Genomic DNA, 25,803 nt, shown 5'->3' with positions numbered 1-25,803 from the left:
GCTGAGGAGGGATGCTGGATATATTGGGAAAAGGATGCTAAGGCTGGAGCTGCCAGGTATGAGGAAAAGAGGAAGGCCTAAGATAAGGTTTATGGATGTGGTGAGAGAGGACATGCAGGAGGTTGGTGTGAAAGAGCATGATGCAGATGACAGGAAGAAATAGAAACAGATGATTTGCTGTGGCGACCCCTAATGGAAACAGCCAAAAGAAGATAATGATGATGATAGACTTGCTTAAAGATTTGAAAGTAACAAGTTATTTTGTTGTTTTGCTTGCCTTAAAAGCCAAGGGGAGTGGCTTGGCTTTATTATTCTACTATTATGGAGAGAAGCAAAACCATTTAGTGTATTTTGAAATATGGTGTTGAAATATATGACAGCATTACTTAAAGGAAGAGTTTTAGTGTATTCCAGTTGATGGCTTTTAAAATGTTGATAAATGTCTGTTGGTTTAATTGTGACTGATTACATGCAGTTTTATATCAATGAGAGTTGGCTAGGTGGGTTATAGTTTAATGGGCATATGCCGAGAGATGGCCACTTAGAGCATTGGGAAGTGTACCAGCAGTCAAAAATGTCTCTGGGTCAGAAACCAATATCCAGATAAGAATGGTACTGTTATCATGTTTTCTAGTGGTGCTTTGAATGAGCTGAGTGAATTCAGATAAGTCTATACTAGAGGTCTGGCAGTTTGTGGTTAGGTTATGTCAGTTTATATTGACATAATCTAGAATGATGATTTCATTTCAAATGGTATTAGATATTCAGGAGAGTATATCTTCCAATGTGGTAATAGTATTTACTAGGGGTTTATAGAGTACAACAAAGCATATACGTTTTCTATTATTCAAATTAAAAAAGATGAGTATTTCTGCATTCTGTAAGTTTAGGATAGGTCTGAATATTGCTTAATGAATATAATAGAGCTGTTTCTCTGTTTTTTCTTTGGTTTGATTGGCTCTGATTATGTTATATTGAGGTGGAAGAAGTTCTGTATCTTTATTCAGGTTTCAGTGATTGCTGTAATGTCTGCTTTGTGAAGAATAAGAGAGATCCAGGCATGCAGTTCAGTTTGTTTACTGCATATGTGACCTAGGTTTAAAGTAATAAGAATGAGAGATTGCACTAGATACCCTATTGAGTGAGATAAAAGCAGAGAAATTGGATAACATTCAGGAGATGATTGAGTTGTTTGGTTCTTTCTTGGGCCTTGATTAGGATGGATGTCACAATTACAGTTTGGTGGTTTTAGGAAGTGATGATAGAAGCACAGATATTTGAATTTATGCTTATTTATTATGCTCAGTTTTTGGAGAATTTGTTTGTGTCTTTCGGCTTTTCCCAGTTAGGGGTCGCCACAGCGGAACTCCGGTCTGCTAATGATTGATAGTGGATTTTTACATACCGGGTTACCAGCCCTGACGCACAACCTTCAATAAAGGCACTCCCCATTCACGCATGCCTCCACACAGAAGATGCTCTAGCTGAGAATCGAACGGGACAACGTCTTGCTATGAGGTGACAACGCTACTGCAGCACCACCACCGTGGATATGGAGAATAGGGTTGTAAATTCAGGTATCTAATTTTAAACAGGGTGGTGTTTATGTAATGATAGAGGTGTGGTGATATGATGTAATGATGAGTGAAATTTTGTTATGAATAATGTGTGCTTGTGGGAAAAATAAAACTGGTTGGAAGGGTAGAAATGACGTAAGGTGGCATAGTTTTGTCAGGAAGAGAAATGAAGGTAATGCAAACATGTTCATTTTGGGAAGGACAATAGTATGACAAGAAAGATGATAAAAGATAAGCAAGTATGATACACTGTAGGTGGAAGTAAGTTCTAGAACACACTCTGGTAGACAACTGTATAATGAGAGAATGGATGGTGTAGTTGGGAGGAGAATGATTAGTGTTAATTAGAGAAGCTGATTATATAACCAGAGTGTTAGATATCTGAAAGGAAAACTGCTGCACAGAATTGAAGTTGATTGGCTAAATAACATTAAGTGGGTGTAGATGTAGAAGATAAATGTAGATGGGATTGAGTGGGTGGGAACTGGGGATAGGGAGTTCATTCAGGACCATACCTCTCAACCTGGAAACATCAAAAATCTGAACAAGGCCCATGAAAAATAGGTACAAATCTGTACACTGATTAACATCTAATTTGCATACACAATTATGTAACCCCATCCACTTCACTGGAATTGTGGGATACCAACTTTCAAATGCAAACTGAAGAACATACAACCAAAACATGGCGCCAACCAAAATATAGCACCAGAGTCCCCCTGCAGCTATTCCAATGTCCCATTACCTGGTTATTTCTCCCCATTTACCATAAACACTAGTGTGTGCATGCATACTGCTTTACTTCTACAATGACAGACAACCAAAATATGGCACCAGAGTCTCCCTGCATCCATTCTAATGTCCCATTACCTGGCTATTTCTCCCCATTTACAATAAACACTAATGTGTGCATGCATACTGCTTTACTTCTACAATGATTAGTTATATTTTATTTTTACATTTTACAGCACAATGTGCAAACACTAACAGACATCTGCAATACCGTCTCATAATGAAAATAGACTTGGCATTAAAACTTCTCTGCCCTTGAAACTCACATTCATTGAAACAGCATTGAAACCCACACCACATCCAAAGAAAATGCAACTGGCCAGTGGTGGATAAAGATTACCTTTGGGCTGTTTTCCAATCATTGGCCCTTGCACACAAAACAAGAAACATGTGTTCTTTTCTTTGATACACCTTCCTGACTATTAAATTATATTCCTTGTATAATACAGTACACTTAAGAGCGCATTTTAAATGTAACAGACTGCCATCATTAGTTAGTGAATTCAGTTATCACTGATTTGCCAGAAAACAACAAATTTTAAGAAGAACAGACAAAAGAATTAAATAGCCACAGGTTGTTCATATGAAGTATAGCAAAACAGCAAATATCAAATATAAAATATACACACCAGACAGGTTCAAATGCACACAAATAAATACATGCATAGTTTGAGTTTGTTCTATCATAAGGAGCATTGCAGCATGGCGAATATATAATGCACACAAAATTAAATATACAGTTTGAGTTGGTTCTGACACCTAAATGGAGCCATAGTTTGTTCAGACATCACCAGACTTGTCAGTTTGTTCAAAAGGAGTGAGTGAGCGGCACAGAACGGACAACTTGCAGCAGGAATCAAGATAAATTAAATAAGTGCACAGTTCGCCTTGCAGCAGGAGAAATTAAGTTAAATAAACACAGTTCAATCAAACAGAGTGAGCGAGCAGCCCAGAACAGACACCTTGCGGCAGGATAAAATAAATAAATACACAATTCACATTGCACTGGCTTGCAGAAGGAGAAATTAAATTAAATAAATACACAGTTCACCTTGCACAGTTCAATCCAACAGAGTGAGTGAGCGGCCCAGAATGGACAGCAGCATGATAAATTAAATAAATGCACAGTTCATCTTGCAGCAGGTGAAATTAAGTTTAATACACAGTTCACCTTGCACAGTTTGTTTAAATGGAGTGAGCTAACCAAGCGGCCCAGAACGGACACCTTGCAACAGGAAAATATCATGCACACAGCAGCATGCTCAAACGGATGCCTTGCACCCGGAAAATAGCACATCGCAGCATGCTCAAACAGGAATAAATTAAATAATACACAGTTCGTCTTGCAGCAGGCAAGCAGCAAGATAAATTAATTAAAATTAATATACAGTTCACCTTGCACAGTTTTAGTTTGTTCAAACGGAATGAACGAGCAGCCCAAAACAGACACCTTGCACAGCAGGATAAATTAAATAAGTTTCCGCAGACTATCACACACAGGCAGCAAGATAAATAATCATTCATAAAATACACACCAGACTTTGCATAGTTGTTCGTGTGGACTTAATACACTTTTTGAATGGAGCAAGTGGCCCACCAAATTATCACACTCACAACAGAGCTAGAACCAAGAGGAGGAATTTGAATGGACTTTTACACAGTTCTCTCCTTACCTCCTGGAAGCTGAGCGTAAACTGAAAGTGTAGACATTCCCTCCAAAATGGTTCAAACTAAATCTCTGACCAAGAACGAGCAATAGCTGATATCATCACGCGCACCCTGCAAGCTGGTGATGTGTGGTGATGTCAGCCAAAAATTTAAAGCTGTAATACAAAAAAAAAATCAGGAATAAAAAGGGCCACTCGTGAATTCGTGGCACCCCATTATTTTACCCTCAAAACCAGAAAAAAACGAGGAATTCGGTATGGTTGAGAGGTTTGTTCAGGACTAAGAGAACATGACAGATCTGAGTCAGACATGTTTTTGAGTATCAGAAATAATCAGTTTCATCAACCATCAGCTATATTAATGCTACCCATATAATTGCAGAGAAAACAGAAGAGTCAGCAGCTATAAATGCCTTGAGTACACTCTTGTCAGAGTTGTGTATGGTATGAAAAAGGAGGTAGGATATTTCTATATCAGCAGTTGGATCATCACTATGGTCAGTCTTCAATGAAAGGAACAGAGTGGTATGCTTAAATGCTTAATTTTTCAAAAGATGAAAAGCTAAATCTCCCCAAAAGCATAAAGGCTAAAAATGAAGGACGTCCTACCTATAAAACACATTCAACTTAATTTTACATTACCTTGACAACAGATGTGGATAGTGACAGGGCTGTTCCCATAATACTTTGAAAATTAACAATTATAAATCTAAAACAAAGTAAGTAAACTCTGACAAGTAATGTATAATAAGCTTATATGCTTTAACAGGATCATGACACTACTGAACTAAATAAATAATTATACCCGATCTGCCTACACCCTCATATAAACCTATCACTCATTGCAAGTGCTACTGCTAAACAGAAAACTCTCCCTCATCTTGTACTTCAAAACCTATTGAAACGTAGGTCACAGGCACACACTCTACCTGTACCTTACTGTGCAAACATGAAAATATCTTAAACTGAGAACATACATCCTGCACTGACTTCAAAACTGTACTTATTAATCCAGTTCTACCCAGCGCACCTGCGCGATTGCCCCCTAGCCTAAGAGAGATTGCAGCCTGCGAATAGCAAACAAAACAGGCCTGGAACCCCTGTGGCCCAACCCATAATGTGTCAGTCCCCCACTGGAAAACTCCCAACTCCTGCCACAGCACTCCTGGACCCACAACAAATAATGCTGTCACTCAGTCTTCAAACCCTTCATGAAACATAGCAAGATGTAAAAGCACGGAGAGAGCCGAAACACCAGAGCAAAATCCTCAGCATCAACAGCAACCGTGGACCTCTCCCTGAAGACCGCACAACAAATGCAAGTACCATATCCATGGCTTCATCTTTCTGTATGAGGCACACAACATCACCACCCTCAAATAACTCACCGTATGCATTCCATGCAACCAAACTCAAAATCCGACAGAACAATCAAAACATGATATCTAAACTACAAATGTGAAATGTCCCTAGTGCTAATGATTTTGGCAGGACTCTGGCGTGCCTGCCTACACTGCAGTATAATGTATATTTACCCACAGTCCTTAGAGACACATCCACTTTCCTTTTCACTCCAGAGTAACATGTACTTTCATGGCTCTTGTAACAGAAGGAATACATTTTTTTTCATTTCTTCAAAGATAGAATGTCATTTCTGAGCAACGCTGAAGTGGGCCTCCCTTCAGTGAGTCAGATTATGAGGAAAGATGAAAATATATAATATTCCAGTTGTTCAGACCTTGTAACCAGGGAAAAAATTATTGAACCATTTCAACATCTCATAATATACTGCTTTTAAAGGGATAACTGTCTTGAAAGAAACTTTCCAGTTTGTTTATGTCACCAAAGTTTGGATGCCCCAGTGCTATTTGCAAGGGAGAGCTGTTCATTTCACAGTTTGCATTGCAGTTTGTATTCATATAAAACTAGAGAGTGTAGTTTACCTTATTCAATCCCAAGACTCATTAAGATGAACCATTCAAAAGAGTGGCTTTATAAAGTGACTCAACAGTTCACATATACAACTGCTGTTTCATAATATAATTTTAGCTTGTTCCCATGAAGCAAAGGTATAGCATTTTATTTTGTTTAAAGGCTGAATGCTGATTCAAACTAAATTTTTTGTAGTAATCTTTTGACTACATAACCATGTGTCTGCACAAAAACAGAATCAGGACAGCCTGACAGCCTTCACTCAGAAAACTTCATCCATACATTTTTTTTTCCTTGTTGCTAAGCAGTTTAACATTCGTAGCTCCACACTTAACTGTTTCAGTTTCGGTTTCACAGCTAACAGCTACATGTTATATGCTGCTTGATAAAAAGCCAACAAACAAGTCATTTGATGTATCTAAGCTCAAAGTCACACCTGGAAAAAAAAAAAAATATATATTTTTCTTCAGGCTAGCAGTTTATCAAATCTTCTCTCAATTTAGGTTCAGGAAATGATTTATTTCAATATTCATGCCAGTCTCAGGATATAGATTACAAGTGAATCTATTAGGTTTATCAAAGCTTTGATCAACATGATTAGTGCGCACATATTGATAAAACATAGGATAATAGTTTAAAATATTGGGACCCATCCGCCTGAATGAAGCGCTCTTCCTGCCCTGCACCATGCCTGCAGCCTTCGGCCAATGGTGCAGAGCACCAAATGGGCTCGCAATCTAAGGCCGCAAATGTGTCAAATGGCAACAAAAGAACCGCCAACCCCACAGAACTATCATTAGTGCCATGCGCATGTGCAACTGCCATTAGCAGTGGCAGTTGCACATGCGCATTCGTGCCATGCGCATGCGCAACTGCCACTGCTAATGGCAACACTGGTCTACCCGGGAAACACAGCACTGCTGAAGCATGAGCAAGGCCACCCCACCTCAGACATCGCTCTGACAACTCTCCAGCCAAGTGCGCCACCAAACAATCTAAAATCATCACCAGGTTGTGACAACACATGCCCGCCGCGACCACTCACCACTTCCTGTTCCGAAACAGAAACCTAAACCCCCAAACTTGTCCACATTCAACTTGCATGGAACATGCCAACAGCCAGCAAATTAGCCCAAACACCATCACTACTCAACACCTGCTCCCCCCAACCAACCATGACACCAGCAACTCACACAAACCCCCAACTGAGACATACATGCAGCGTGCAAGGGACAGGGGAAACCAGTCTGCCAAAAAAAAAAAGTATCTAAGCTGCACACACAGCTATCCTGCCACCTACCAGCACCAATAGGCCTACCTTTTTCTCAGGACACCTACAGGTCATCATGGGCATGTCTTGCTTTAGCAAGTTCATGCCAAAATGTGATTACTTACCCAGCTACACTTATCTAAATCCCTTAAGCACCTCCCACCTTTATCTCATTTCCTTCCAATCAACCCTCCCACCGTTTAACCCTTTCACCTCCCCAGCCCATTGAACTCCCATTAATATTAACCTAACACCCCCTTGAAGATGTCCCAGGACAACCTTGCTTGTTGCCAAGCCTCATTTCTCCTTTTCCTTTGGCAGTAGCTGTTGCTGTAAGCTCAATGGTTTTAGTAGATTATCTGGTGTTTCCAACGGTTTTATTCTATTTATTATCCACACAGAAAATAATTTTTTTAGGCTGCAAACCCTCATAGCAGAAAAAATAATAATTTTATGCAGAACAATAGTCTAACCATTGACTTTCTACACTGAGAGAAATTCTAGTGACACCCAATGGTGTCAGTCTATTCGCTGTCCACACAGAAGATTGTTTGCAGGCTACAAACTCTCTTTACAGAACAAAGATAATTTTATGTACAGTTTACTCAATTGCTTCAAAAGTATGAACTTTCCACTTATAAGGGTTGTATTGAAATTATTAAAAATTTCACTTTTTAAAAACTATATAATTTGCATTGTGTTAGAATATAACATATGCACATTGTTATAATTACTAATTACAAAAATACATAAAAAAAAAATGAATAAAGAAAGAAAGAAATAAAATAAAACAAAAAAGTAGAAAAAAAATATCTCTAGCAAATAGCCACAGATTCACTAGGACATATACAGTTCTAAAATATAAAATGGTCTGTTCCAGTTAAAAGTGGCTTTTTTAAAATATGTGACAGTCTAGGAAATGTCTGTAACTTGATACATGAAAATTATACAATGCTTCCCCCAAAGACTGAGGTATAGTATTACAGTGTTGATGACATGTGTACTGCTACTGATAGAATGACAATGCATGTAACTACTTATACAAGGACATATGTACAGCTACTGAAAAAATGATGTCATTATATACAACTACTAATAGGATGGCGCTATGTACAACTAAAGATACAAAACATGTGTATAACTACTTATAGGGCACAGATAGAGCAGAATAATTTTATCCATTGATAACTGCCCCTTTTTTTTAGCATTGCCATGCAATTGTTGACCAATTTCCCCTCTTATGGCTCCATGCCTTTACCTGAGCTTTGTCTCTGAAATAGTTTGTCACACTGTATTAAAATTGTCTTGACAATGTAAGTGATCACTGTCGACAAGATGTATTTAAACCAATCTTTCTTAGGCAAGTGAACAGACATATGTTGAATTTGCCACATTAATTCTCATTAAGTGTCTTTATTGGTTACTTGAATTTAAACTGAATGTTTGCAGAAGTTTTTATTAAGGTCTGAAGAAGAGGGTTACCTTGAAAGCGCTTACCTAAATTATTTATTTTATTGGTAATAAAAGTGTGTTTTTTACTCTCTAGCCACCACACCTTTTTATTTTATACTATTTATATTTTTTGGGCTTGCTGGTTCCACCACTTTCTTCTTGTTTTATCACAATTTTATTTTGTTTGTTTGGTGGAACCATGGCTGAGAATTATATGGCAAGGATGGATTCTGCCCTGAATAGGGGATTGAATATGCATCTTAATGAAGGAGAAAGGAGACCACAGAGTGGAAAGTCTGCTACTACAGTTGGTAATTCCGCCAACACTCTTATCAGCATATCTTTCAGTGAGGATGATATCACTACCATCAACTACAATTTGGATGAAATGTCTGCTTACAGAGCTATTTTATAGGATTTGGAGGACAAACTCTATAAGCACATATGTTTCTTGTGGCAGCGTTATCACTTTGAAGCTGCTGTTTTTCATAAAGTGATACCTAGAGGGCTTAGGGTGCTTAAAATGCCCTCTTATGGTGACAATTACCCAGAGCTCTTGAAAAAGTGGCAGGTATTGAATTTGCAATTAAGTATTGACTATATGCTCTTGATTAATGACTTCTTTTTACCAGAAGAAGAGGCTTTAGCAAATGAGATCAACAATCTCACAATTCAGCTTATGGATACATACAAAGGTGAAGTCTACACCCAACTCATGGATGATTTACTACTCAATGTTTCTCTCTATGAGAGGAAACTTGAAAAAGAGAAAACTAAAAATCTTTGAAGGGACTTCGCTGATTTTCGAGCCGGGAACATCTTTTCTTGGCCCAGGACATTTCAGTCAATGGGCTGGCCTGTCAGCTTGATGGAGACAGAACAAAGGACTGATGCTAGGAGCCATGTTAATGGAGGCAGCATGCAGGTAGGAGCTCAGCGTTCGTTTAGCAACGCTGTTAACACCAGTAATGCACCCTACAATCATAATGCTAACAGTAATCTTAGTAAGGCGCCAGAATTGTTGTAACAGCTTCCACTTTCCATGAGTAAAGGCGATGATTTTTCTTATGTATGTCATTCTACTGGGACAGTAACTAACAACCTTAATCTGAATACTAACTGCAGCTCAGATAAAGCACTGCTTGTGGCTACATTGCTGACCCAATGTACCTTGGAAATTGAATTATCTATGTCACTTAAATCAAAAGGACAAGACTCATTTCATGAGTCAGTAGAACTAGTGGAGCATGGAGAATGAGTCTCCTTGTCCCTGGACAATCAGGATGAACTTTCTTTTAATGTAAGTAATGTAAATGGTTGTAACACAATGAACACTACATAGATTGTTGGTCTATGTGTTGACTTAAATGCTGATGTACAGAATAAGTCTGTAGAAAACTCTAATACCATTTTGATGTCTAGCAATGTACAGGGTAACAACATGGGCTTGTCAAGTATAGAACCTGCTGTTAGACCTAAGGTATTAACAATAGTTAACAATGGCAGTACAAATGAACAGGGTATAGATAGCTCCCATCACTCAGTGTTTTTTTTAAAGAAGGCCCTACCCTTAAGGCAAGATACATGGATGGGGAGGTCTCGGAGCTGCAGGAGACGAGGGAGGGTACAGTCCAACCCCTCAGTCTAAAACAAGGGTCCGACTACACACGCAATCGCAAGTGACTAATCTGATTTCTAACTTGTCTTCTGTGGATTTAACTGTAGAACAGCTATCTATTTTAAATAGAGGTTTATCATTTGTTCCAGCCAACAAGCTGAATTTAGTAGACACAATTTTAGAATTGAATATGTTTGCCAGGAACACAATGCTCAAAACCATTTTGTGAATGGATGTGACTATTACAAATGTATGTACACTGAAAAAACCTAGTTGTTTCATACCTAACAATTCTCCTGCTATGGAGGTGTTCATAAAGATGTGCGAGGATGACCTAAGAAAATCAGTTAATGAGAGATCCAAGAACTGTTTTTACAATCTTACTATGAAGGAGAGTGAGGCATTAGGGACATTGACTAGGGCTGACCATTTAGTCATCAGGCCTGCTGACAAGGGTGGTGGGATAGTCGTCTTCAACACTATAGATTATTTTGAGAAAATGTGCAAGATGTTGTATGATGACAAAGTGTATGTTATACTGTAGAAATTTCAGGTGAATGGTATCATAGATAGATTGAACTTCTACACGTATGATTTATTGATTACTGATCAAATTGACTATTCACTATATATGTATTTTTCTGTAGAGCATCCCACTGTAGCAGTCATATATGGCCTACCTAAGGTTCACAAATATCTCTTGAATCCCCCTTCGACCCATTGTATCGGGCAGAGGATGGCTCACTGAGCCCATGTCTATATATGTGGAGAAACAGCTTAGACATGTATTGAACACTGTAGAAACTGTACTGAGAGATAGCAAACAGTTCCTAGAGCAATTGTACGTTTGGGCCAGTCTTAGAATAACACTGGTATTAGCAATGTATTCTTTGTAATGCTAGATGTGAATTCTTTATTCACAGTGATCCCCAATTACAAGGGCATTGAAAATGTAAGACACTTTTTAACCAAGGAAAGCAACTTATGATCTGTGCCCTACTGGATTTGATTTTGGAAAATAATATATTTCTTTTTGAAAATGAGTTTTTCCTCCAGAAAGTGTGGGTTGCTATGGGTACAGCGTGTGCGAATACATATGCTAACATTGTGATGGCCCAATGGGAGAAAGAGATTTTTTTTGCTGTAACATGTTTAAGCAACATGTCACTTTTTATAAACGTTTTGTTGATGATATCTTTTTTACATGGCATGGTAATGAGGTACAGCTAGAGGGTTTTGTGAATTTTCTAGGGAATATCACCTCTTATCTCTCTTTTGCTCTACAGTACTCTCAGACTAAGATTGATTTCTTAAACATTAATGTGAACAAAAACATGTTTCCTAACATTTCAACTAGGTTACACAGAAAAAGCTGTAGGAAAAACAATATTCTTCATCGCTCCAGCATGCACCCCAGACACATACCTAGGAATATAGTTAAGAATCAAGTATTATGTTGTAAGAGATTACATACTGATGGCGAGACCTTGAAACGGCGTTAGATAGTTTGCATGTAAATCTTATGAGTAGGGGATACAAAGCCTATAAGATTGATAAGGCTATGGAAAAAGTGAGCTCTCTTGAAAGTAATATAACTAGACCCTATTTCTCTGAAGAACTCCCTGCAAATGTACGTGATGAAGGGAGAAAATGAGCTGAGATTGTAAATAGGCTGTTTAACTTTTTCCAGTGATGTTAATAGGACCTGTGAGATAGTTAAAAAGAACTGGCCTATTTTACTCACAGACCCTCAAATTAGTAGGGTTGTAGGGTCTACTCCCAGCAATATTTTTAAAAACAGTAAGAATCTGAAGCAACGGCTTTGTTATAAGAACAACAGAACAAGTGAAAGGTTTATTTCACAGCGCAAAGGAACATATGCATGCAGGGCTTGCAAGATTTGTTGCAGTATATGGTCAACCTGTATGGTTGTGCATCCGGTACATTTGTAACCAGTAGAATTCTCTTTCTATGCAGATTGTTGTACTAAGAACATAGTTTATCTTGCTAAGTGTAACTCATGCAGTGCATTTTATATAGGCAAAACAAATCGTATGTTGAAGGAGAGGGTCATGTAATATCTGAATGACATATGTAATAATAAATCAACAAATGCACTGGCTAAACATGTATCAGATTATGGTACACAGCACAACTTTAAATTCTTAGTTTTACAAAAACTTATTGAAAGCTTAGGAGAAGGAGATCTATGTAATGAAACTGAATATATAGAGTTGAGATGGATTGTTGATTTTAAGGCTTATGTTTCTCCTGGCCTGAACAGCGGTGTTTCTTTAAAACCTCTCTTAAGAAAAAGAGGTTTGCCACATTAATTTTCATTAAGTGTTTTTATTGGTTATTTGTATTTAAACTGAATGCTTGCAGAATTTTTCATTAAGGTCTGAAGAAGAGGGATACCTCGAAAATGCTTACCTAAATTATTTATTTTATTGGTAATAAAAGTGTGTTTTTTTCTCTCTAGCCACCACACCTTTTTATTTTATACTATATGTTGAATTTTGCTGTGAAAATACTGAATCCTTGCTGTTTTTACATGCTGAGCATAAATTATGTTGCAGAGAGTATAAAATCTATGCCTTTGATTCTAAAGTGATTTTAAGGAGTTCTGACAATTAGCTCATTAGGGTAATTAAGTAGACGTGGTAATTGCTCTCCATATAGGTATGGGTTTGATTCCCATGCTGTATATTTAGGGGTTGCGGGCTAGTATAATGGTTAAGAAGTGTACCTTACAGACACAAGCTACAGAATCACACCCTGTAACTGGTGTACCTTACAGACACAAGCTACAGGGTGTGATTCTCACCTTTGAAAGTAAAATTAGCTAGGATTAAAATGCAGTTTAAGACAGCTAGCCTAGTACTTAGCAGTGAATCCATTAGGAAAAATGATTATATAGTATATATTCTGTCTTCCAAATGGCACAGAACTTTTAACTTCCATCTACTCATTTTCAAAAAGAAAGAATAAATAATGTGTAAGTGTTAACAAATATAAACAGGAAATATACTATTTCTTCTGGGTACTGTGTCATCCACTCTTCTGTTAATGATAAATAGAGAGCAAGGGAGCAGAGGCATGTGTGGTAAAATGTTAATAAGAGCCACCTGAATAATATAACAGTGTGTTTCAAAATGTACTGTTTTACTGTTGAAACTGGACTTTATTTTTGCACAGTTGGAACATGCTGAATATGATGTCCTTTGCGGGCTCTATGAGAGAGTCCTGATCTACTTTATGTGAAACTCTATATCTGTGGAATCCTGTAGTGTGTGTGTGTGTGTGTGTGTGTGTGTGTGTAATCCTGTACTCTGTGTGTGTGTGTGTGTGTGTGTGTGTGTGTGTGTGTGTGTGTGTGTGTGTGTGTGTGTGTATATATGTGTGTGTGTGTGTGTGTGTGTGTGTGTGTGTGTGTGTGTGTGTATATATGTGTGTGTGTGTGTGTGTGTGTGTGTGTGTGTGTGTGTGTAATCCTGTACTCTGTGTGTGTGTGTGTGTGTGTGTGTGTGTGTGTGTGTGTGAGAGTGTGTGTGTGTGTGTGTGTGTGTGTGTGTGTGTGTGTGTGTGTATATGTAATTCAGTTTATGTAGACAGTCTTGGTACATAATAAAGAGGTTACTGAATTCTGTTAATGATGCTTTTCAAGCTGTATATCTCATCTGCATGTGTGTTGTGCAGCAAATGCATTTTAGTAGCTTGTAAAAATAATTTTCACAGCCATGCGGTGCAGTTAACTTTGAATCAGGCTTTTTTTTTTCCTGCATGCCTCTGTGTAGCAGCCCTACACAGTAAAAATCATGTCCCTAAATCTCTCCCACATATATTCTAGCAATGGTGTAGTATTGTATTTTAATAAAGTAATATAAATATATAACAGTCTGTTTGTAAGTTGACATCTAATAGGCAGATGATCATATTTAATTTTGATTTCCCAACTTGTCATTCATCTATAACAGGCTGAAAATGACTTGCCCATTTGTGCTTGAGCAACTCAAGAGACTGCTTGACACTGTGGTGTGCTATTTGGCAGAGTTTCTCCTTCCATAATGTTGTATGATCATGAAGTTAGTGAATATAAGTTCATATGATATGGGGTCTTGCCCACCCCATATGGAAGTGTGGAGGGGTATTAACCCCTTGCAAAAACATTTGTTTTGAGCTGAGTCATTACATTGTTTGTAACAGGCATCTTTCAAAGATCAGTAAGGGGCAAACCAAGAGATTGGGGTTTATCGTTCCATAGTTTAAGATTTATTTTATATCTATTGAGAAATAAAGTATGCACAGGAGCAGAACAGGGAGGTAAAATTAATCAATATCAATTGCACTACATACATGGTAATTACAATAAAGCTTTGCATCTCGAGCTTTTTTTTTTTCTTCAGAAATAACTACATGTTTTTTCTTTCCTTAAATTTAGGAAGCTAGATCAAATGAATAGATGCCATATTATGATTTTCAGAAGATTTTCCTGTAAAATGTGTAACTGTGTTACATTATGAAATGAGGTATATAAAAAAGTTAAGCAACTCATTGTGTCAGAACTGAAAACATAGTAAAGTTTATGCTTAAAACTCATGCCTTATGACATGATACATGCCACAGAATGATCACTAGAGAAGAAATAACATCATTTCAGTTGTTAATAGCTGCTAGTGGCGTGAAGCATTAAAGAGTTTGCTTGATTGTGTTTCACTGTATGTATTCTGCTTGTTGTTTTGAAACAACTGCCAGAGTTGTACACGAGTGCCTTAATAACTTGTATTTATTATACAGATGCTTACCCAAAAAGTGAAATTGTTTACACTTGGAAGAAAGGACCGCTGTACTCTGTAGAGGTTCCACCAGAGTCTTCTAGTTTGCTCCAGTATGATCTTATAGGGCAAACTGTATCAAGTGAAACAATGATATCCAATACAGGTAAAGTATTTTATATATATATATATATATATATATATATATATATATATATATATATATATATACTGCACTACCTTGAGTTCTGAAGGAAATTATCAAATTTATGATATATTTCTGAAAGTGTATTTTGCAAATTAGGCAAAACTCTTTTGATAAAAAAAATATTACTATGCTGTTCATTTAAAGTGTCAATTTATACATTAAATATAAATTTAAAAAGTATTAGTTACTTAATCTTTACAGTTACTCAGATCTGTGATGAAGAATACAAAATTAATATTATTCTTTACTGATTACTTAACATACAGTAAGTGCTGCAACAGAATTACTAAATATTTATTTATTTATTTATTTATTTATTTATGTATTTGTTTTATTTATTTATTTATTTATTTATTTATTGACATTTGGTGACCGGGAATGTCCGACTGGACGCAGGTCCATTTTCAGTGGAGGCCCGGGGAGGAAAGCTCCACAAATTAAAATATTACAGACATAGTTACAGATGAAGAATCCTAGCAATTAAAATATTACAAACATAGTTACAGATGAAGAACATAGTACATTCAGTAGATAACTAGTATATGTTCTATCCACTAAGTCATAGCAGATATTAACAATTGTTACAATAAGAAGTTACTGCCATATAATAAGTAGATAGGCATGGAAGTATCAGAGCTTGATGTAATCAAAGGTAGTTTGTGTGGTGGAAGAGAGGTAGAGGGTAGATGGAGTGGGAGAAGTTGGAGGAGAGAGTTACAAGGGCATAGCCAGCATGTTTTTAGTTGTGCTTTAAATAAAGCTTTGAAGTGGGTGCATGATGGTAGAGAGGTTATTGTGGGGGGGGGGTGTTCCATAATTTGGCTGTAGCGCTGGAGAATAGTGCTTCTCCAGCAGTGTTATTGGCTCTAGTAACCTGTAATTGATTTTTGTTGCTGGATCATAGTGGTCTGGTGGTGAGATAGGGTTGGAGTAGATACTGGAGGGATGGGACCTTTAGCGGATGATTAACCAGTTTGTGGATGAGTGTGAGTTGATACCACTGAAGGAGGTGAGGGAGTTCTAGCCAGCCTAGTTCACGAAGTGAGAAACAGTGGTGACTGTGGTAAGATACCCCAGTGGCGAATTTGGCGATTTTGCTGTAGCAGGTCTCGAATTTATTTAGATCACATTGCCTTAGGTTGGTATATATTGGAGACGCATAAAGTAGGGTGGAGATAAGGTACGAATTTGCAACTGAAATCCTAGCTGCTTTGGTGAGGAGTTGCTTATTTCTGTATAAGGCTCCTAATCTTTGGTGGACTTTGTTTATGGTCATGGATATGTGAATGTCAAATTTGAGATTGTTGTTTATTTTGACTCCTAGCAATTTGGTGTGGTCTGTTGGGTGGATAGTGGTGTTGTCTTTTGCTGTGATGTTAAAGTCAGAGTTGTTTTGAGTATGTTTGGTGGGTTTGAAGATGAGGAGTTTAGTTTTGTTTGGGTTGAGTATTAACTGGGCATCGGATAGCCAAGTTTCAACAGAGAAAAAGGCATCCTGTGTGACCTTTTGCAGTTCGGGGAGGGACTGGGCTGAGCAGATGATGGTTAAGTCATCTGCATATTGTATGAGTGTGCCATGTTTGGTGGCAAAGGCTAGATTATTTGTGAAAATAGAGAAGAGTAGGGGTCCAAGGATGGATCCTTGGAGAACACCAATAGAGACTGGTAGTTGGGGGGATATGTCATTTTGCCATACAACAGATTGCCGGCAGTCAGACAGGTAACTTTGAAACCAGTTGGTGACTGATTGAGAAAATGATAGGTCATTGAGTACAGAGAGGAGTTGTTTGTGTGGGACCATGTCAAATGCTTTAGATAGGTAGCAGAGGAGAGATGTCCATTGTTTTTATGGTGAAGGATAGTGTTAGTAAAAGAGAGTAAGGCAGTGGTGGTGCTATGGTTTGGTCGGAAACCATGTTGAGTATTAGAAAGGAGGTTGTTAGTAAGGAGGTAGTCTGAGATTTGAGAGTGAATGCATCTCTCTAGTATTTTGGAGAGTGGAGATAAAATTGATATGGGGCAGTAGATGGTTAGTTCAGTGGAGGGGCCACTTTTGTGAAGGGGAATGATGTGTGATATTTTCCATAGTGTAGGGACGTAGCATTCTGACAGAGATCGGTTAATCAAGATTGATACTGGGTAGGCTAGGGCGTCAGCTGCAATTTGTTGGAATTCACTTGGGAGGTTGTCTATTGCTAATTTTGTGGGTTTACGTTTAGTTAAGAGTTTTCTTATGTTGGAGGTAGGAATGGGAGAAAATGAGAAGATTGTTGGGAGATTACTGGGTGAAGGTATGGGGTGTAGGGGAGGGAGTTGTGTTGTCTAGCTAGTGATAGTACGGTTTGTGTGAAGTGTGTGTTGAATGAGGTAGCAATATTTTCTGAAGAGTGAGGACTGTTAAGTGTAGGGGTATTGATTTTACCTGGGTGGAGGATGGAGTTTATGGAGGTCCAGAATTGTTTGGGGTTGTGTTGGGAGGAGTTGAGGGCAGACTGGTAGTATTGGATTTTGTCCGCCTTTATTAGCTTTTTGACTCTATTGCGTAGTTCTAGGAATTTCTGTCTAGCTGAGCGGGTTTTGGTTTTGCACCAGTGTTCCCAGGCTTTATCTCGGTTTTTCATTTCTGACCTAGTGGTTTTCTGTAGCCATGGGGAGAGTTGGGCTTTGGTTCTGGTAAGTCTTATGGGGGCATGGTTATTTAGGATGTTTAGGAAGGTAGTATTGAAAAATTGGACTGCTTCATCTAGGCTGAGGTAATTTATAGGGTGTCAGTTACATTCTTTGAGGGATGAGATGAATGTGATTGGGTTAAAGTGTAGTTTTTTACGTATTTGACGGTAGATGACAGGTTTAACTTGGTATAGGTGTTTTATGAGTAGGAATGTTGGGGAATGATCACCAAGGCTATTTAATAGGCAGCCTGCTATATAGGACTGGGGAATCTTGCTGACTAGTATCCAATCCAGGGTAGTGTGCTTGTTGGAGATTTTATTTATTCTGGTTGGTGACTGGACTAGTTGGGTGAAGCCATGAAGGTTTAGATGCTGGATTGGATGGTTGCCGCAACAGGATTGCCAATCAATATTGAAGGCACCTAAAATTATGGTCTCTTGAGGGAGATGGTGGGTAGTCCAGCTGAGGAGGTTTTCTAGTGGAGGGATATTTTAGCCAGGTGGGAAGTAGCATCCTATTATGTTGATGGTTTTATTTTGGTTTATTTTCAGGTTGGAATATATTATTTCTTCATTGGCAATTTGGGGAGCTGATGAGTTTAGAATCTGGACGTTTAGATGCTGTTTAAATATTATAGCTATACCACCTCCTTTCTTGTTTAGTCGGTCTAGTCTTAGTATGTTGTAACCATTAGGGAGGATTTGCTCACTGGTAATGTGAGGTTTTAGCCTGGTTTCTGTCAGGATGATTATATCTGGGGAGTATAAGTCTATGGTGGCATGGAGTTTGCGAACTTTGTTGGCTATACTTCTAATATTTAGGCTTAGCAGAAGGAGGTCATTTGGTTTTCTACTGGCTGGGATTTGGGAGAAGTGGTTGTTAGTCTGATTATTAGAAGTGAGGTTTGAGATGGAGGGGCCAGGGTTGGGGTGGATGTCTCCACTGAGGGCAAGTTTTGATATGCATGAGGTTATTAGTTTTATCAGTTTGTGAAAGAGTTTGCATTTTAGGGAAACTTTATGATTGGGTGCAGTTGGTAACAGATGTGGTGGGAGGGTTATTTTGTTAACTTGTAGGGATTCATTTAGTTTTAGTATTTTAGTTGATAGAATATGTGGGAGATGCATAGGGATGGTTCTTGAGTTGGTGGAAGAGGAGCAGAGTGAGGGTGAGTCATGAGTGATTTTGTGAATAGTTGTACAGTGGAAGTGGTTGAGTGGGGGTATAATGGAGTTTTGGTAAGATGTAAGATAGGCAAGGAGAGGGTATGCAAAGAGTATAAGTATGGTATGCTTATTCATGTTAGCAGAAGAGGAGGTGTAGTAGTGGGAAGATGGTGGATTTAGAGTTGGGAGTAGTATTGTGGTTGGTGGTAAAAATTATGGGAGGGGTTTGTTCTAATAAAGGTAGGACCATCAGGGTGGGTGGGAATTGGGGGCAGGGTCTGGAGCGAAGCAGGCAGAGACCTGTTAGCTGCTCTTAGGAGGGGTTGTGGGCTGGAAAACAATCAGATAACAGAGAATACAGGCCTTTATATAACTTCTGTCGTATGCATTCCTAGTGAGGAGGAGGGTAGGGACTAATTGCAGGAGGAGTCCTATGGGAGTGATTGACAGGTCTCTCAACCAGATTCTGGAAGATGTGCAATTCAAACAAAAACAAACAATCAATTGACTCAAACTGTAGGTAAGTGATATGGTGTGAGTACCAAGAGAATAGATGAACTGCAGTTAAGTAAATGGCAGTACAGTTCAAGGGGAGAACTAAACTAGCACAAGTTAATTATTTCTGGTGTTACTAATTCTGGGATAGTGCAGTTTAGTTTGGAAGTGGATAGCTATTGCCATACAAAAATAGTCTAATATTGACTGGTCACAGATGAAACTGGAGAAAAAGCACAGTTGGATGTAAAAGCCGTAGATAAAATTTTAAAAGTTTGCTTTGCTACTCAGGGAGAGGTACAGAACCCAGCAGTGTGTCATCAACTAGAGTCTGAAATGGGGTCTTACATGATTGGAGTTAGGAAAACTGGGCTAGCTTGACAGGCCTCTGCAAGTGTGCATGCTTTAAACAAAAAAAAAACTCAGTATATAAAGGCATTAACATTAAGTCTTTATGGTGAAAGTTAAGATGTACATTGCATTTAATTTGAAGAAAAGCCATGCTTGCAGAGAAGCCTTTGTAATATTTTCACTGGAATTGCACTTCTGCAATAGTACTTATTCAAGTTTGGTGGGTGGGGGGGTGCACCTGCAGCCCAAGACGTTTAAACAGACCAAGCACACTTCACAGAGAGGGGAGATGACTGCAGAAGAGGAGTATTAGTGTGTTTTTTTATTTTTATTATTTATTTTTTTTAATATATGCTATAACTCATTATAAAATGAAATGCATTTGAAATAAACTGATAGAGATGAAACATGCAATCTTCTGATTATAACTTTCTTTATCTGAAAAGAAAAAAAATACATAATTTTACATAAAAACAGCTTGTTAAAAACAATAAGTATAATCTATAGTAGTGCACATGATGGGACTAAAAACTTAATTCATTACATAAGTTTATCTTGAGCAATATAAGAGTACTATAGGTTAAAACTGACATGATCACTCAGGGAGAGGTAGATTTGCATAGGAATCCTGGGAGTAAGATGTTGAATGGACAAGCCATCATCTGGTGGCAACCCAAATAAGTACGTGCATGGGAGCCTGTACTTGTGGGTTAGAAAATACTGTGGGTCTCTAGTGATGCAGGAAGCTCATTCTTCAGCCCAGGGTGTTGGATTAAGGTATCCATGTCATCACAGCCTAGGTGCAGGCAAGGACACTGTGACTGGCCCTCTTCATCCAGGGCAGCGATCAAGAAGCCTCAGTTCTCACCACTAACACTGGTCAGAGATGGTCAGTAAAATCAGGAATAGATTTACACAGTAATTTCAAATGCAGCTCTCTGCATCAAACAAAATTTCCCTCAAGAGCAGTTGCAAGTGACTGACACACCCACACCTTTGTATTTGATTTTCACACGCACACACACACACACACACACACACACACACACACACACACACACACACACATACACACACACGCACTTCTTGGAAAGGCTGGCACAAATTCACTAGCTGTGGCCGCTTATGCCAGACAATAAGCTAATGTTGCTGCCGCCAGTCAGTCACTGTCAGGCTATAACAAGGGTACCAAATTATACTGAGTAAAATTAATACTAACATAAATGGTAGCATATAACCAAAGCAGCAAGGCTTTTTGGAGTGGCCAAGGCATCACTAGAATAAGCACAAGTACTCTCAATATGTTAAAAGTAATCTCTAAAAGACCAAGTGTAAAAACATTTAATAATTAATAGCAAAATAGAAAACATGACATTAGTAAATATTTAAGTACAGTAAACATCAGAGTTTCAATCACAGGAGAAATAAAATGACACAGATGGACAGATTCAAGCAGATTCCGAAAAACAATACTTAGCTAATCTCAGTGTAATTCCTGACTGGCTAAAGAGGAACTGATCCCCATCTAACAATTAAATCAGCAAGGGAAGATTAGATGCTGACATGCTTACTTCCACTAGGCAAGGTGATGAGCTTCCAACTTACACTGATAAGAACTCAACTGACTATGATAACTGTCATAGATTTTTTTATATCAGGTTCCAAAGAAAGCAAAACAAAACAAGCTGATCTGTGAGTTCTATCTAGTCAGTGCTGGTTATAAAATAACATCACATTTGATCACATGACTCTGGTAGAAAACAGTCTCAGAGCATTTGTAAAACCTGTTGTAGTATTTGAAAACTATAGAATTCCATGTTTAAACAGAAACGTTTAATCAGTTATAACATTGTTGGCACACTATCAACGCAAACATCTGTACAAGTCAGTGTGATAGTCAAATGACAGAAAATTATATACAGAACTCCAGGTAACTTTGCTGGTATATGTTACACATGCATTGTCCTATTCTTCCAGGCACAGATGGCAATAACTCACATTGTCACATCCACAATCAACTTCATGGCTGTTTGAATGGCACCCCCATCCCCAGACAGCTCTTGCCTGCATAGTGCTAGGAGATTCCTCATTACAGTTGACTGAATGAGTTGAAGTCTGTTTGGGGGGGGGGGCTTGCTGTTCATCAGGTAAGGGGGTAAAAGCAAAATTGGTCTATATGAAAAACAACCTTACTAATAATCCTCAATGAAGAACTAGTGGCAGTTGAACAACAGGACAACTGTGCAAGAAAAAGGTTATTGTACTGCATTTTTGTGATGAGCCACACTGACACCATAACATTACCATTTTCAGGAGTACAAAGATAGAGGAGGCTTGCATTCTCAGGTGATGTTATTTTTTTATATGGTGCAGCATTGCAACTTTCATGGAAAAGGCTACTGATGATTTTACATTGCACAAAACATCTCTCATAATGTTGGTCAGTGTAGTTGCATATTGTTTTACACCTCTACACTCAAGCACTACCTGGTGTCCATCAAGGAAAAGAGAGAGAGCATAAGAACAGCAGATCTCTGCTGAAAACCTGCCTTTGCCTTAGATGCATATAGTCTGCCAAGATCAGTAAAATAAGCAAAAATAAAAAAAATGGTTAAACAACACACAAAAATGAACAAACAAAAATAATGGCAAGAACCACTCCACCAGTTTCTATCCACAGTGTGATGTCCTTGGTTTCTGTTACCCCACTCATCCCTTCCATGTGTGTAAGTTATACACGAAGGAAATGAATGAGCCAAATATCAAGCCCTGGCCCTGGACATGGTATCAGTTGTATGGCGAACATAAATAGATACTATCAAGGAGAAAGGCAAGGTCAATTTTTTAGAAACAACATTTTTACTATAGTAATGCGCACAAAAAACAATGTAATCAAGATATTTGAAAGACTAACTAGTTGTCTCTGAAAATGAAAGGTTTTATACAAGTTCTAATCACTTATTAAAAAGATCTTGGGGCACAATATGTGCTAAGCTTTATATTCTTTTAATCCAGTAAGCTCTCAAAATGTACCCAAATATTAAGTTTTATATTATCTGCCTTACATTCAGTAGTTTAATTCAGTAAACCTACAAAACCCAGTTACAAACAGTAACAACTGATATTAAAGCTTTCAGTATAGCTAAGCAAAAGGAATTTCATATGCATGTAGAATGTTCTCATTTATAACATTTATAATCTTTTTACAGATACTAATGGCAGTCATGAAAATTGACTTGATTAGAGTTACACAGAAGGCAATTGAAGGAATCAAGCACACTAGGGGAATAAACATTCTTGACTTAGTACTCACAAACACGTTCCCTCTCTGGTCCCCCTCCATGGCCAGTTCTTCATTAGTAAAGTTTAGCCATAATATGGTTACCTTTTCCTTTTTCTGTCAGAACTAGATGCTTCAAACAGGTAAACATCATACAACTGTTTTATGAAATCTCTAAACTGAACCATGTCAACTCTATGGTTGCTCCTGTAATACAGCCATTTATACTATAGATTTTTATGCCCATTTACATAAATGTATTGGCCTGGCAGTTGCTTCCAAAACCAAATATGGTAGTATGTTCAAAAAATAAGCTATCATGGAGGTATGCAATTATACACAAACTATATACCAGAAGGAAGGAATTCCTCATCTAACTGCCTTAAAGCACCAGAAATTAACAAGCTCACTAAGAAACTGAAGGCAGCTATAAACACCAGCAAAGCATCACAGACATTAAGAACTAGCAACTAAAGCAGAGTATAACTACAACTTCTTCAGTTACTTCAGAAATTAAAGAGATAACTTTAATACATGATAGCAAAAATCAGTACTTACGTATTATCGCAACCACATTCTGAATGTGTCATAATTCTTGGCATTATGGACAAACAAGTGTTAGTGTTTTGGCAGGGGTGGATAATGCACTGACCAGCTATCTGTGACACTGGGTATCACCAGGCAGCATTACTAAGACCCAAGTTTCTCTTGCAGCAGAATGTCCGTCGGCAACATTTTTTTAAAATGAAACCCTCGACACAACCATGCAAGCAGAACACAGCAAAACCACATAGAGTATTTACTCCAAATCACAATTACAGCACTACCTCTGCATATGTAAGCACAGTTGAAAATATGTGCTTCAGGAATGACTACAACAGTGTTTCTGTCAGCCGTGTACTCAAAAGTCCAGTCAGAAAATACATAGACGTACTCCTTTCAAGCGATGACATTTTCTGAATGGATGCAATGACCCGCCTTTGCAGCACATTCCCATCCCCAGAAATGTTGTAAAGGTTGAGGGTCCTGACACCAGCCAAAAAAGGGGGAAAAGGTAACGTCTGCAGACATGAAACTTTTAGCAGTAAGCACACAAAACATGGGTGACACTCCCGGGGGCTAGCATGGTATATATAGGATGGAAAGAGAAAGCTGATGAGGAGTGAATTTCTTGGTTTTCTCAACCGAGTTCCAGAAGTAGCCAGTACATTTTCTTCACATACAACTGGGCTCATCTCAACTCCGATTTCCAGAACAGTAAAATATCGCATCCCGGTTACTAATCTGTCAGAAATCATGACATTAAGGACAGTAACTTGTTTGTCCATAATGTCAAGATTTATGACAGATTTCTAACCTGGCTGCGAGACAATCAGAATGTGGTTGCGATAATACGTAAGTACCCAAAAATCTTACTAAGCAAAACCCACTGTAATTAGCTTGTTAATGGGTAGATACAGCTTGCTGACTCTTGTCAATATCTTTGAGATGGTCTGTCGGGCAGTGGGCAGTGGCTCCACTGTCCATGCTGCCTACCTCAGTCTAGCCAAAACATCCAATACCATACCATATGGTGTAATTGCTTATAAGTCAATGACCTTGCACATAAAGCCATGTACATGAGGTCGATAGACAACTGGTATAGTACAGGATGCACATCATTCAGCTCCTTGTCCTTGTACTCAGTGGTATACAGGCTCCTGAGTGTACACCTGTGCCTAGCTTACCATGCCCAGGTCTTCTCAACCTCCTCATTCTCAAAAAGTCAAATCATGCAGCAAGTGCTACGTCCAAAGATTTTAAACTTCTTCAAGAAATAAATAGAATTAGACAGAGAAATTAGTTCATTACCCATCACACATTCTGGAGCAGACTCCTCCTGCATGTCAAGCAATGGGGCTCCTTGTTAACTGGCATCATCCTTTAATGTTATCATGTTAAGGATATTCAAATGGCTAATCAAAAAGATGGATCATAAAGCCTGCAAAACATAAGCATTCTAAATATCAGGATATGACTGATGCAGCAAAGCTTATTTAACAGAATTACTTCAGTGCAGCCTCAACAAATGTACTTTTTGATAAAAGAAACTGCCTGCTGAAAAGACATTGATTTTTTTTCTATGCCATAGGCCCTACCGCCAACTGCAGAAGAATCTAATCAAGTGTCACTGGACCTGGGTGGTAAGAAGTTATTGTCTCTTGCAATGCCCCTTCTAAAGCAAACTATAATTCAGTAAACTAATTAAAAGTCAATGTTCATGCAGGCAGTCTTTGTCAACTTCAGTTTTAGGCTACCAAACGCGTGTACAGACTATAATTATAGACTTTATTTATATGGCTATGTCAGACAACTCTATGCAAGTGAATATGAGGTGCCATGTCTGTGTTTAGTGTTAGTATTGAAAACACAAAATCTGTAATTACATCTTCAGACACAACACTGTCTACTCCATAATGCATTAAAGAATGGGCAACCTGTACATTGGCACCCTGACTGGAGAAGAAATATTATCCAGCAGGGTGTTAGTCTGCAGGTAATGCCTGC

General features: G+C 38.2%; 1 protein-coding gene across 4 annotated transcripts in view; it reads left to right on the top strand.

Annotated features, from left to right (window-relative positions):
* The window catches only part of LOC122800043 (gamma-aminobutyric acid receptor subunit alpha-6-like), a 344,571-nt gene that overhangs the window by 119,344 nt on the left and 199,424 nt on the right, over positions 1 to 25,803 (top strand). For all 4 annotated transcript variants that reach the window (XM_044069524.1, XM_044069525.1, XM_044069522.1 and 1 more), the window contains one exon: positions 15,106 to 15,249. In XM_044069524.1, coding sequence (XP_043925459.1) covers positions 15,106 to 15,249 — 144 coding nt within the window. The remainder of the gene's footprint in view (positions 1 to 15,105; positions 15,250 to 25,803) is intronic.

Source organism: Protopterus annectens, chromosome 4.part0 (assembly GCF_019279795.1).
Source record: "Protopterus annectens isolate FY-2018-M chromosome 4.part0, PAN1.0, whole genome shotgun sequence".
Taxonomy (NCBI): Eukaryota; Metazoa; Chordata; order Ceratodontiformes; family Protopteridae; genus Protopterus; species Protopterus annectens.
This window is presented reverse-complemented; position numbering and strand designations above follow the sequence as displayed.